At 48.6% G+C, this 13,351-nt stretch overlaps 1 protein-coding gene across 1 annotated transcript in view; it reads left to right on the top strand.

Moving 5' to 3' along the window:
• The window catches only part of LOC126517847 (phosphoglucomutase-1-like), a 38,467-nt gene that overhangs the window by 13,995 nt on the left and 11,121 nt on the right, over positions 1 to 13,351 (top strand). The window contains exons 2-3 of the mRNA XM_050167649.3: positions 7,948 to 8,110; positions 10,092 to 10,279. Coding sequence (XP_050023606.1) covers positions 7,948 to 8,110; positions 10,092 to 10,279 — 351 coding nt within the window. The remainder of the gene's footprint in view (positions 1 to 7,947; positions 8,111 to 10,091; positions 10,280 to 13,351) is intronic.

The following is a 13,351-nucleotide window of genomic DNA, read 5'->3' as shown; positions in this document are numbered from 1 at the left end:
GTCTTGCTTCTTTCAGAAAGCTGTGAAATGATACGTTGCTGTCTTTCCACCGCGATGATACGTGTAATAGTACACAACAAAAGTCTTTCGACATCCGTCATCTCTTTGTTCGGGTTTGTGCGCGGCGGCGTCACAACGATTTGAAAACGAGGAGGCAACTTTTCAGCGCGCGCCGTAGTGTGAACAGTTTCGCTTCGTGGCTGAACCTGGATCGGCTAGTTCGCGGCGTGGCCGCTAGTTGGCCAGCGCTCAGGTGGAATCGCGGATAGAATGGAGTGGATTGTCCGGAATCCCGGTAAACGCAGGCAGGCGGGGCGTTTTGCGGGGTGGTGGGTGGATATCGAGGCGTAAACGTGAGATGATGATGATGATGATTTAATTGCATCCCCTTTGAAACAGAGCGACGACAAATAATCAGTTAGCCTGCTAGCGGCCGTAGTGGTAGTGCCGCCCGGCGGCGGGAAGCTCAACCAGACAAACGCAGAGCTAATATTGCAGTAACCAAGTTTGCCGCTGCTGTAAATTTTCGGCAGAGGCGAGTCGTGGCGCGACTATGGCGCCACCGACAATTTACGCCAGCAGCGAAGTAGAATAAATCTGATCACTGCAACCACAGCGATGTGCTTGTCTGGTTGAGCTCTGCGTGACCAGGTGGCGCCAGCACTCCGACCGCTCAAGTTTACGTCGCTGTCAACCCGGTAAAAGAGTAAGACGTTTGCGGCCTGACTAAAACTCTATATATATTCCTTCCCTGCCTTCTTCTGTACCGGAGCCGAACGGCCGCGCGGGATCGTGCCGGACCGCGCCACGCTTACCGCCAGCACGGCCGAGATTGGGACGGTGGCGTTATGCCGCGCTCGAGGAGATGCGTGGTCTCCTCCCTAGTGCGCCCGGGAAGCAAACGTCTCGCGTCGCCACTTGACTCAGTGGGGAAGGCCAAATGTCCCGACTTCTGCGTTTTCTTTTCTAATGGATAACAATAAATAGACCGGATTTCCTTTTTACGTTCCTTGACAGCTCGTTCGCACATCCTTCCGTTTTGTGTTTTGTTGCATTGTCATAAACATAAAGGCGTATTTTCTTTTTTTTTTCTCGTGATTCTACTTACATTGTATACCCTAAGTGTTTACAGTACCTCTATCCGTGTAGGTAGCCGTGTTAGTTATGCAACTATGTGTACTACACCTTTCTTATCGTAAATCGAGACACAGTAGCGCTGAAATTTTTTTTCAACTTTGTTGTACGTATACAGACTGGCGCCTCGGTCGTAGCGAGCCCCTCCCCGTCCCGTCTCTGTCCACTCAAAAAAGCTGGCTGCCCTGTACACCAATTCTTTTTGAGTTGCACAGTAGTACGCACTTGCCGCTGCACTTCTAATTTCTGATTGACTTTAGCTTAGGGTTTTTGATAAAAAAATGAGGATCGCGATCTAAGGATCTAAAAACGCGGGCGCGAGTGTTGGTACCCTTGAACAAAAGCTGCGCAAACACGCAAAGATGCAGTAGCTTTATTCGAATTATCGCTTTAATCGAGGCGTCAGGCGGTCCAGATCCAAACGAATGCATTTTAGACCGGAATACTCGAAGCCTCCGGGCAGCGGCCTCCGTTTAGTACGAAGAGGGAACCGGCCAGAGCGGCGGCCTGGACATTTTTGCAGTCCCCTTTACTTCGTTATAACGAGGGTTTACTGCACTCTGAAATTCCTGACGTCGTCTGGCGTACAGGTGCTGTGGCCCGGGCGCGAAATCCCAAGAGGAAAGCTTTGCTATTCTCACTGTCTGCCGATTGTCAACCTCTCTGTTCCTAATAAGAGCAAATATTGTCTTCAATAAATTGTTCACCAGATGAAACTTTGTTGCCGTATTTACAAGAACGCTTTACAATATATGTGCCGGACGCACCACATGTTTTGGCATGTTTCATTGTCACACTGACATAAAGCATTAAGACTTCGGACTTCGCCTATGCGTCTCGTTACAGGCCAGTTCACATTGTTCACAAACGGACTGTCGGAATATCGACGTCATCGGATGGCAATCGACCAGCTGCGCCGCCCTTCGATATATTGAACAGCATGCCGTTTGATTCTGATAGCGACTTTAGAACTGCTTTTTTTTTTAGCGCCAGAAATAGCTCATGCAAGCATTTCTTCTCATCGTTGATTTGTTGCACCTAGATCTACAGCACAAGACAAGCTCAACAGAATGAACTAAATTTCCCGAGGGCTTAATAACCATGTTCGCCGAATAATGTCGTTAATCGGTGGCAAAATATGAAATTATTTACCTGTGCACACAATGAACTCCCTGACAAAGTTTGTACCTTGCCTGAAAAAGTATTTTATATGTAAACAGTGTACCCTGTAACGTTATAAGCAACAATAAACGCGCTTATACTTTACAGAGGGTTGTTTGTGCAAACATGTACAAATTTTTCAGTGAATAATATTGTGCAACGTATTTATCCTGTGGATCCGCAGCTAGCCAATGACTAAAGATGCAAATGCGTCTGTTACCACTTATTGCAAGTTATTGCGTAGCATTCTTTGGCTATGTACCCGGGGTTATTTTCTGCTCCTTTCCCTTCGTCCTTTCGTTCCGTGTCTCAAGAAACCCGTAGCACTATCTATGCTTTACTAGGTGAATTTCTGCGAATACACAAACTTCCGTACGCTTATACCGCCACCTACTTGTGGGCGCACCAACCTCCGACGCGGAATTTGTCGACCAGCGTGGGAGTAATGGTTAAAAATACGTTTGCCTAAACTTCGCACTTCTGACTTCAAACGGCTTCGCGACTTTGTCAACTAATTGAATTGAATTATAGGGGTGTACGTGCCATAAACCACGATTGAATTACGAGGCGCGCAGTAGTGGGGCACTCTGGATTAATTTTCACGGCCAGGGTATCCTTAACGTGCCCCCAGAGCACTGGACGCGGTCATTTTTTTGCATTTCGCGCCTATCGAAATGCGGCCGCCGCGGCCGGGATTTCATCCCGCGACCTCGGTATAAACTCATTCCTTTAGACGCACTACTGTTCCATAAATAATTCAATAAACACTATTAAAATTGTCCGACGGCAGGGTTCAGACACACGACTTCTGGTACAGAACCCGGATGTAGAAACCATTACGCCGCAGGCGCGTGCATCGACAAGGCCGTCGAACAGTCTTAGGAATTCCTCGTGGGTTTCAAGCGAACGCGTTGAGACGCTTGGCGCGTTTCGATTCGGCCTTACCGAGGCGCAGTTATAACGCAGGCGAGGGTTAGCGCGGACAGGGAACGCCCGCTCTGTTCTTTCATCTGGCCGGCTCGGCTTGTTTCTTCCTTTCTATGTTGCGCTGTAGCAGTTTTAGAATGCAATACCAGCTCGCCCAATACTCAATCCTAGCGAACGCCCGGATAACGCAAGCAACCAGAGCATTGCGTCTGCAACAGCAGGGACAAGCTTCGAAAGAGGACGCGTTGCAACGAAGGCGAGCGTGTGGGCGGGCAAATTATGCGAGGAATGCAGCACAACGGCAACATTGCCTTCATTTACCAAACGCAGGATTGGCAGTATAAAAAAAAAAAGAGTTTACTGGGGGAATCGTCCCAGTGTGCGTTGTATTCATTGCAGCCGCTCATCTCTTAAAATACGGCAGTCTTGGCTTTCAGGGGCACACAGCGTACGCTTCTTAAGTAATGATCGCAAAGAATGTTACCCACTGTATAACAATTCCCCCGTAAGAAATTCGTGCCCAGTTTTTGTTTTGATGAAATAAACCCTTTATTCACATACAAGTGCGGATCTCGGTGCCGTCGTCTGTCTGTACACATACAGGGGTGCCGCGCGTGTGCTCTGCGCAGGTTAAGCACATCGTGGTGGGTCAGAACTCCCTGTTCTCCACTCCGGCCGTGTCGTGCGTGATACGCAAGCGCAAGGCCCTGGGTGGCATCTTGCTCACCGCCATATATATATCAAAACGTTTATTTAAAAGAAAAAAAAAATGCAGAAAGCGAGTGGGTGGAGCCCCTAGTCCAGGGCCCCACTGGCTTGAGCGGTCCGCCGTGCCTGGTCGAGGAGCGCCAGTTGCATCTCCCGATCCTCGCTGGCGAGCCAAGTCTCCCACTGCTCCCTTCCGGAAAGTTTGCCGGCTATTTTCGGTGTATTAATTTTGGGTGGCCTGTTCTGGCAGTCCCACGTAATGTGGGCGAGAGTTGGCCGGCCTCCGCACCAAGGACAGCGAGCGCTGTACAGCGTTGGGTGAATGGCATTTTTCAAATAAAGGTTTGGAAATGTGTGCGTCTGTATTCGGCGCCAGTCATAAGAGTCCTGCCTGGATAGGTCAGGGTGTGGTGGACTGTACTTTCTTCGCTCGCGCCGCTGGTGCTCAAGGATGTCTCGTGGTAAAAAGGGGTTTTCGTCAGAGTGGTCGACCGCTCGGTTGACAAAAGCACGAGCTGCGCCGTCCGCTCTCTCATTGCCCTCGAGTCCTGCGTGACCCGGGCACCAGATGATCATGTGTTTCTGCGTTAGGTTAGATCCTAATAGGTGAGTGGTGCTGTGTGGTAGCCTCCCGGTGAGGAATAGTCTACATGCGACTTGGGAATCTGTAAGAGTTATCGACGATTGTCCCAGAGCGTCCTTAGTTTTAATAGCTAGCGCGATGGCTGAAGCTTCTGCGGTATTCGCAGATGCAACTCTAGCCGTGGCGCAAGTCACAAGCCCTTGATTTGCGGCCGCTCCTACCACTGCGAGGGCGTATTTGTAAGCACCAAATCGGGCGACATCTGTGTAGACTGTATCCGGGTTTCCACCGAATTGCTGCATTAACTTTCGAGCTCGAGCACTTCTACGTCCCCAGTGGTATTTTGGACTCATGTTCTTAGGGATTGGGGCTACTATTATCCTTTCACGAAGGACTCTGGGCAGAGATTCGAGTTCTTCTCCCGCATACTGTGGACGAGTAGGGTAACCCACGCGGCAAAGTAATTTTCTGCCAGAGGAGGTCAAGCTAAGCCGCTCCCGTTGAGATATGAGCGTCGCTGCCCGTAGCTCCTCGTAGTTATTGTGAATCCCGAGGGCCAGCAGGCGTTCAGTAGAGGTTCCCTGTGGTAGGCCGAGAGCCGCTTTGTACGACGTTCTAATCAACGCATCTAGGGCCTTTAGTTCTGTTTTCGTGGGGTCCTGGAAAGGGAGGCTATATGTGAGACGACTTAGCACAAAAGCCTGAACGAGCCGGATCGTCTCTGTTTCCTTGAAACCTTTTCGGTGATAAGTTACTCTACGGATCATACGGGAGATCTGTTTCACCGTAGTCCTAAGGGTTTTAATGGTGTGGTCTACTCGTTTGTTGCTTTGCAGCCACAGTCCGAGGACTCGCATTTTCTGGACCTCCTTTATCTGGCTGTCTCCTAGAAAGAGGTTCACCGGCTCGTGAGTTTGACGGCCTCGACCTCGTATCCTGATAAATTCTGATTTATCGGGAGCGCAGCTCATTCCACTGCTGCGAGCGAAGGTTTCAACAACGGTCGCTGCTTCTTGCAGGATTTCTTCTTTTTGTCCTAACGAGCCGCTGGTTGCCCATAGGGTAATATCATCTGCATATATCGCGTACCCTAGCCCAGGTATGACGTCGAGTGTTTTGGCTAAGCGTCTCATGCCGATATTGAAAAGAAGGGGGGAGAGTATCGCCCCTTGCGGTGTACCTCTATTGGGCATGGGAAAAGGGTCTGAGCGCGTAGTGCCAATGCCTATTGTCGCGATGCGAGAGGTCAGGAAAGAGCGGGCGTAATCATAGATTCTTTGTCCACAACCGATGTCACTTAGCTCAGATAAGATAAGTTCATGTGAAATAGTGTCGAATGCGCTTTTTAAATCAAGAGCCAGGACGAGATGTTCCGCACCAACCGCGGTGTTGCATAGAACTTCTTCGCGAAGTAGCAGGAAAACATCTTGTGTCGACAAATGTTGGCGAAAGCCGAATATGTTAGTGGGAAATAGGTTGCGGTCTTCAATGTAAGACGTGAGACGTGTGTGGATCACCTTCTCAAATAATTTGCCAAGACAGGAGGTTAGTGATATCGGCCTGAGGTTTTGTAGATCATGAGGTTTTCCTGCTTTCGGAATAAGCACGATTTTGGCCTCCTTCCACTCTTGTGGAACTACGCCCCTCTCCCATATCTGTTCATTAAAATACCGGGTAAGCTGTTCTAGGTGCTCGTCGTTCAGGTTCCGGATCATAGCATTTGTGAGCTGGTCTGGTCCTGGAGCAGTATTTCTCTTCGCAGCTTGCGCTGCCGCGAAGAGTTCTGCCTTAGTTATCGGAGCGTCTAGCACCGCGTTTTCTTGCCCTTGGTATGGCAAGGTGCATGGGGGAGTGATTACTGCTCCTACGTACTTCTCTTTAAGCTTAGTGAGGAGGGCCCGATCTGTTCCTGAAAATTCTCCGGCAAGTTTTTGAAGAGTGCGGGTATTGGCCGTTTTTGTTTTTCCTGGTTCCATTATGCTGCGAAGTATCGCCCATGTCTTGGAGGTGTGTAAAGTTTCGCGAAGTGAGTCGCAAAAGCTCGCCCAACTCGCTGTCTCTAACTGCTGTGCGTAAGCGTTTGCCCGCTCTGATATTTCAGCAATTCTGTGGCGCAGTTTGCGATTAAGTCGCTGTTTTTTCCATCGTTTAGTTAGCCCCCTTCTGGCTTCCCACATATGTAGCAGATGGTTGTCAACTACCGGCGTTTCCGCTGTGAGCGCTAGCCGCTTAGATGTTGCTTTATGAGTGTCTCGTATGTGTGTTGCCCACTCTTCAGCGTTCGCCGGTGATATCTCCGGCATGGGGATTTTGCGATAATTTACCCAGTTCGTGATTACCACCTGGCCACAGGGTCGCCGAATTTTCGGGGAGCCTACCGACACACTGATAATGAAATGGTCACTGCCTAGATTCTCGCCTAGATTGGTCCAGAATACCTCGTTGACATTATTTGTGAATGTGAGATCTGGAAAGGTGTCTGCACTGACGCTGTTACCTAATCTTGTCGGGTTTTGAGGGAGAATGATGAGTTGGAGATCATATGCTTCGGTCGCTCGCTCGAGCTCCCGGCCTTTGGGGGTGTCTGTTCGGTAACCCCAGCTGGTGTGAGGGGCATTGAAGTCCCCAAGAAGCAGTAGTCTATCCTGGGTGCCGGAGTGACACATGACGTACCGAATGATGGCCTCAAAATCGGCCCTCCTTTCTTTAGGTGGGCTATACACGTTCGTGATTATGGTTTTTGCCTTGCTACGCTTCTGCGGTAGTATTGTTACAATTTGATGGTTGATGCTGCTAGTCGCCAGATAATCTATACTGATTGCTATGTCCTTGAGCACCACCGTCGCGACCTTAGGGTAGTCTGGGTGGGTTATCGTGTAGTAGCCAGTCAATCTAACCGGCTTGTTACCGATCTCCTGCAAACAAATAACATCAGGTTTGACTGGCACCGTGTTAATGTATTGTTGTAGAGCTGCCGCCCGTTTGTGGAAGGTGCGGCAGTCAATCCTAGCGAACGCCCGGATAACGCAAGCAACCAGAGCACTGCGTCTGCAACAGCAGGGACAAGCTTCGAAAGAGGACGCGTTGCAACGAAGCTGAGCGTGTCGGCGTGCAAATTATGGATTGGCAGTAAACAGAATTGGCAGTAAACAAAAATGAGTCTACTGGGGAGAACCGTCCCAGTGTGCGTGGTATTCATTGAAGCCGCTCATCTCTTAAAATACGGCAGTCTTGGCTTTCAGGGGCACACAGCGTACGCTTCTTAAGTAATGATCGCAAAGAATGTTACCCACTGTATAACAATTCCCCCGTAAGAAATTCCTGCCCAGTTTTTGTTTTGATGAAATAAACCCTTTATTCACATACAAGTGCGGATCTCGGTGCCGTCGTCTGTCTGTACACATACAGGGGTGCCGCGCGTGTGCTCTGCGCAGGTTAAGCACATCGTGGTGGGTCAGAACTCCCTGTTCTCCACTCCGGCCGTGTCGTGCGTGATACGCAAGCGCAAGGCCCTGGGTGGCATCTTGCTCACCGCCAGCCACAACCCTGGAGGCATCGACGCCGACTTCGGCATCAAGTACAACATCTCCAATGGAGGTAATATGTGTGCCTAATATATATATATATATATATATATATATGACGTTACCTTGAGCACATGCCCGATGTGGATACATATACGCACTTTATTAAATCTGAAATGCCCTAATACAGTCCACATCAAGATAAATTTGAAGTCACCCTTATTTCTCACCGTATATATATATATAGAGTACATTTGTACAACAAACGATGAAGTGTTATTTCAGAAATAACTTGCTTGGCGCAGTAATTAATTAGCTATAGGTTTGCTAAATTATATCCTGAAAAGTCGCTGCAGCGTATCAAAAACGCTACTATACTACTATGGGCTATGCGTAATTTTCTTTGCTGAAATCATAATTTTGGGGGCCGTCAAAACGATGTAGCCTGTACGATGCTCCTATGCCCCGTTTTGCACTACAGTATCAACGATGACCGAGTTTTTGATGCATCAAACTTGTAGCAGCAATTATTGACAATCGCATTGTTTTTTTTAGATCACAGTCGTGTTTTCAGCAGGGACGCTGCTGTTGCCGATTTCCCCTGCTTGAGGAAATTGTCGGTACCGGCTTGCTCGAAGCATAATAAGCCCCTCTTGCATCCTCTCACAAACATGAGAGTTCCAATGGAAGATTCGGAGACCATGAACGAATCTCTTCCGCGAACAGATATCATTTCCTCGCAGATATTGACACAACGTTCGCAAATCGTAAAGCGAGCCCTAAATTCTTACAGAAACTTCAGGAGAGTTATGCGTGACATTGGACTGGTAGGCCGTGGGGTACCCTTCCAGAACGTTGCCTGCATTTTAATGCGTTAGCGTTGTAAAGATTACTCGAACGGGACCAAAACTCAAGTCGACGCGACTTGAATCAGTTCAGGATACGTGTCGTCGCAAAGTGTTTGATGCGGTTATTAAACGCGGGCCGATCTTGGAAGCATTGCAATCAAATGCGTGGGTGTGCAGATGATGATACAAGTGCTCTGTATGTGTCGTCCCAAGGGATTTTACGCTGTTGCTTCGTACAGATAGAAGCGTCCTTCGGCGATATCGGGGGTTGAGAGCTGTACGTAGAGAAGGAGCAGCGGAGCGGTGTCGCGATGATGTCAGTTTGACGTCACGGTTTCTTGCGCTAGCTTTAGCGCACTTTGGCCTAAAAGTAGTACTGACGTGATATTTTGATATATGCCTGTTGTGCTCTCACTTTTGCTTGTTTTGTTCTGATACCGTCGTCTGCGTTCATTAATGCGTGCACCGTCATAAGGGCACGGTTGTTTAACACCGTTTCGTGTCGCTTCTTCTTTAGTCTATGTCGCTATAGCACGGGTTCAATGGTATAACTCCATTCAGACAGTGTAGTTCTGGTCCTGCACTCATGTGTTTGCATGTATCTTAGAGTAACTCATTCGAATACTAGTAATTTTTTTTTTTAAATCGGATCGAATACGAAAATTAAAAAGAAAGAGGGCTTTGGACATCGAATCACATACCGAGAGCTTCCTCATTTAAGAAGCTTTATTTGATTAGATAAGTGCAAAATATTGTGGGGATGACTTCCCCTTCATTATCTCAGCAAGCTATGCCGCTGCACTGCAGCAGTGTCTTTACTACTAAAGCGCAGTTTTTCGGTGTACGCTTGTTAAGGAATGACTGCGTACTTAAGATCGAGCAGAATTAACAACAGGCGTTGAATGCGGCCTTGCAGGGTGCTTTCACCGTTGATACACCAGTAACAGGGTATATTTTCCCGTAGAATTCGGCTAGAGAACGAACATTCAAACATCTGGATTATTAAATTTTAGAATAGAATAGCAGAGACTGTTCGACTCGTATTCAAGAGCTCGCATTTTCGTACGCTCCTAAATAAAATCAAAATCATGCTCATCCCACGCACTGTGGGAAAGCTAAGCTCCCGCGTCCGCTCCTCCGCCGACGTCATCGCCTGTGCCTCCCCCCCGCGGATCATCCGAAGCCCGGGTGCTTGACGCGTCGCAGGTCCGGCGCCGGAGTCTGTGACGAGCGCCATCCACGTGGTGACCACGTGCATCCACGAGTACCGCACCTGCCCCGATGTGTCGCCCGACCTGAGCCAGCTGGGCTCGCAGACCTTCGACATCGAGGGGCGACCTTTCACCGTGGAAGTCGTCGACGTGGTCGCCGACTACGTCGAGCTCGCGCAGCAGGTATGCGCTTCCTCTTCTCGCGCTTCGGCGCATGCGTGCTTACCGCACGGGCTCGAACCCTTTAGTGCACACCAAGGAGCAGGACTGAAATTTACGCAAGTATTTCTTCACAGTTGTGTGCTTTCATTTATTTGGAGGAAGGGCGTTAGCGGATATAGCGGATAAAAAAGAACAAAAAAAAGTCATTTCTTTTGAATTCTGTCAACCCGCCGCATGCAATGGCGCAGCGCTGAGGTGCGTCATAGTGAAGTCATTTTAAAGTGTCTGTGCCGTTTATTAGCACCGATAAGATGCCCAAAACTTGCTAGGTTTGAACGAAATTCAGTCCTCGGTTGTCGACGTCATAGATTATGACTGTCAACATTTATGGCGCAACCTAGAATTTCTGGCGCCAGCTAGCTCACCTTTCCGCGACGTGATGTTACAGGTTATTGCCCCTCACAGTTTTTAGATGCCATATAGCTGATGTATATTCTTTTTTAAATTTTTGTTGCATTTTTCTGTTCCTGTCTGCACACACCGCTCTCATTTCTTGCACACCCACTTCTGCTATAGTGCTAACGGGCTGCAGAATCTATACATAAAGAAATAAATAAATAAGTAAATAAATAAATAAATATGATGACCTTGTCAAAATATGTGACGTCATGGTTTAGCAAGTGCGGGAACATCGCGGTGGCGTCGCGATCTGTCATTCGCTTGTGCGCCTTTCCCGACTATATTCCAACGTACCAAGCCTACGCTTATCGTAGACAGGCCTATTTGATATTCCGAAACTTGTAATCTACAAGTCGAGATGCCCTTCGTGTCTCTCCTTAATGTTCTTTCAATACGCGAAACTTTACCTCGGGAGTCATTGTATATGGGAATGGAGAGATTATTTTACCTCCGCATTCAGTGAAACGATTTATAGGAGCTTTCGATGCGCGCCGGAAATCAAGAGGGCGCCCACAATTATTCCAGAGCCTTCCACCGTGGCATTTCCATAACGCCTGTGTTGATAAAGTAGGCAAAACTATGCGCCAAACGCACTAGCTAAGGAATCGACCAGCCAACACTGAAATAGCAGGCAACAACACTGTAGGTGTTCTCGCAATGTCCTCCCGGACTGCCCAGGAAAGCCGGTACGGCTACTTTTGGAATGAGCGTTGGTGTTATGGGGCTGTCCACAATCGAGTCACGGGCTTTCCGCAATGACAAGTCGATGAGGCCCACTACATCGCGGAACACGCTAAAACTAGAACTTCTGCATGTGCATAAATTAACGTGTTCTTATTTTGTTGATATTGTTGCGACTCGAGGTTCGAAGACGTGGGTCCACCTTTCTCGTGGTGGAGTGAGATTGACGTGAGGCTGGGTCCGATATTCAGGACGTTGGACAAACACGTATATATTTACATAAGTACAAGAAAATGCAAAGTAAAACAGAGAAATGCAAAGAAATACGGAAAAGTTGATTATAAAGTGGTAGTCGCCGATCACTCCCGTCGTCAGTAGCTCCTTTTATGCCGTGTGTGATCTTTGTTTAGTCACTTCCTCCAATCCGGTACTAGGGGGTCGATGACATCAGGTCCCACCAATCCGCAGGTAGGTCGCCCTTTTCGCCGACGCTGACGGTTCAGTGAGAGGCTCATACTAGAGTGTTTTAGTTGAGCGTCTTTACGGTACGCTCCGCTCCGAGCGGCCCCGCTAAGCCACAGCGGAGCGGCGGGTGATTTTCACGTTTTAGTTGCACGTTTAGCGTAGCGGAGCGGACCTTTCGTAGTTGCAGCGCCCCCTGGCTAAATGCAGGGTAATGAAAGAAAATAAAAACACCTATTGATGACTTTTATACAGCAAAACGTATATATGTATATATATAACTTATTTCTCCATGAAGTATCTAGACGTGCGCTTGTAATGCGTTACCGGTCCATTTTATCCAATCGAAAATAAAGCGCCGTCTTGGGGAACGCCACGTGATAGCCAGCGCGCTTGCTTTCTGCAGCCAATCCAATCCTTTCTGACGCCAACGCTAGCCAAAGCACTGCGCAGCACGCTCCGCTCAGGCAGCTTCTAAGCGGACCGTGTTCCTCGCTCCGCTATCCCGCTTACGGCTAAGCGGACGGCGCATGCGCATTCGCGTTCCCGCTCCGCTAAGCTGCTTAGCGGAGCGTAAACACGCTCAACTAAAACTCTCTACTAAGCGGGTTATACTAAGCGCATCTCTGGCTTGGATACGCCAGTTTGTGCTGCATACAGGTGCAGCCGTATCATTGCTAATCGCTGAAACCTCTCATGAACGAGGCACTCCCGCGCTTGCCATAGCTCATCCGTGTCGAGAACCATCCTGACGAGGCCGTCGGCCCTTTCACCATAATCGTGCGAGCCGTGACCGAGGGGCGCCGCGGGGCGAACGGCCTATCACAACATTATGTAATGATCTATTCGCTTCCATTTTACTCGAAGCTCTGAACGCGCTCATTGTGCTGTGTTTACGTTGAAGTGTCCTTTGACTTTTACTGATTGCACATTGATGTGTTTATTGTGCACTAAATGCATTAGCAGTGCATTGACGTTACCCACCTTTTTTGTAGTGCCACCGCTAGGATGGCTAGAATCCTAGCCACCCTACCACCACCGAGGAGATGCATAAAGGCCAACTGCAACGAAAATTTACTTTGTCTAGAGTTGTTATATAAATGAGTAGTATATACTGTTGAACCAGTCTTGGCCAAAGCTGCAGGGCTGGTGATTGTCGAATTTTCTTGTTACCAGCGGTTAGCGGATATGACGCAAACCCTGGCACGTCGCCTCCGACATTTCTTTCTTCAGCGCGCCGCCTTCTCTCGGAGGTCATGACCAAGAGCCGCATGTTCTGGGTCATGCGTCACTTCCGGCAAGCAGCAATGGCGTTCTTTGTTTCTCAAGCTTCAGTATAAAAAATGTATATTTTTGCGTGTTTCCGTTGACGCATCCACTCGTATTTGAAAAGCAATATTCCGCACGTAGGCCGCGCTATATGTACACCATCCTAAGGCTAGGCTTTTGCGCAGACCAAAGTTTCGTTGCAATTGATGTTTAAGGTAACGA

The sequence above is a fragment of the Dermacentor andersoni genome, chromosome 11 (assembly GCF_023375885.2).
Source record: "Dermacentor andersoni chromosome 11, qqDerAnde1_hic_scaffold, whole genome shotgun sequence".
Classification (NCBI taxonomy): domain Eukaryota; kingdom Metazoa; phylum Arthropoda; class Arachnida; order Ixodida; family Ixodidae; genus Dermacentor; species Dermacentor andersoni.
Note: the sequence above shows the minus strand (reverse complement) of the source record. Positions and strands in the feature narration are given on the sequence as shown.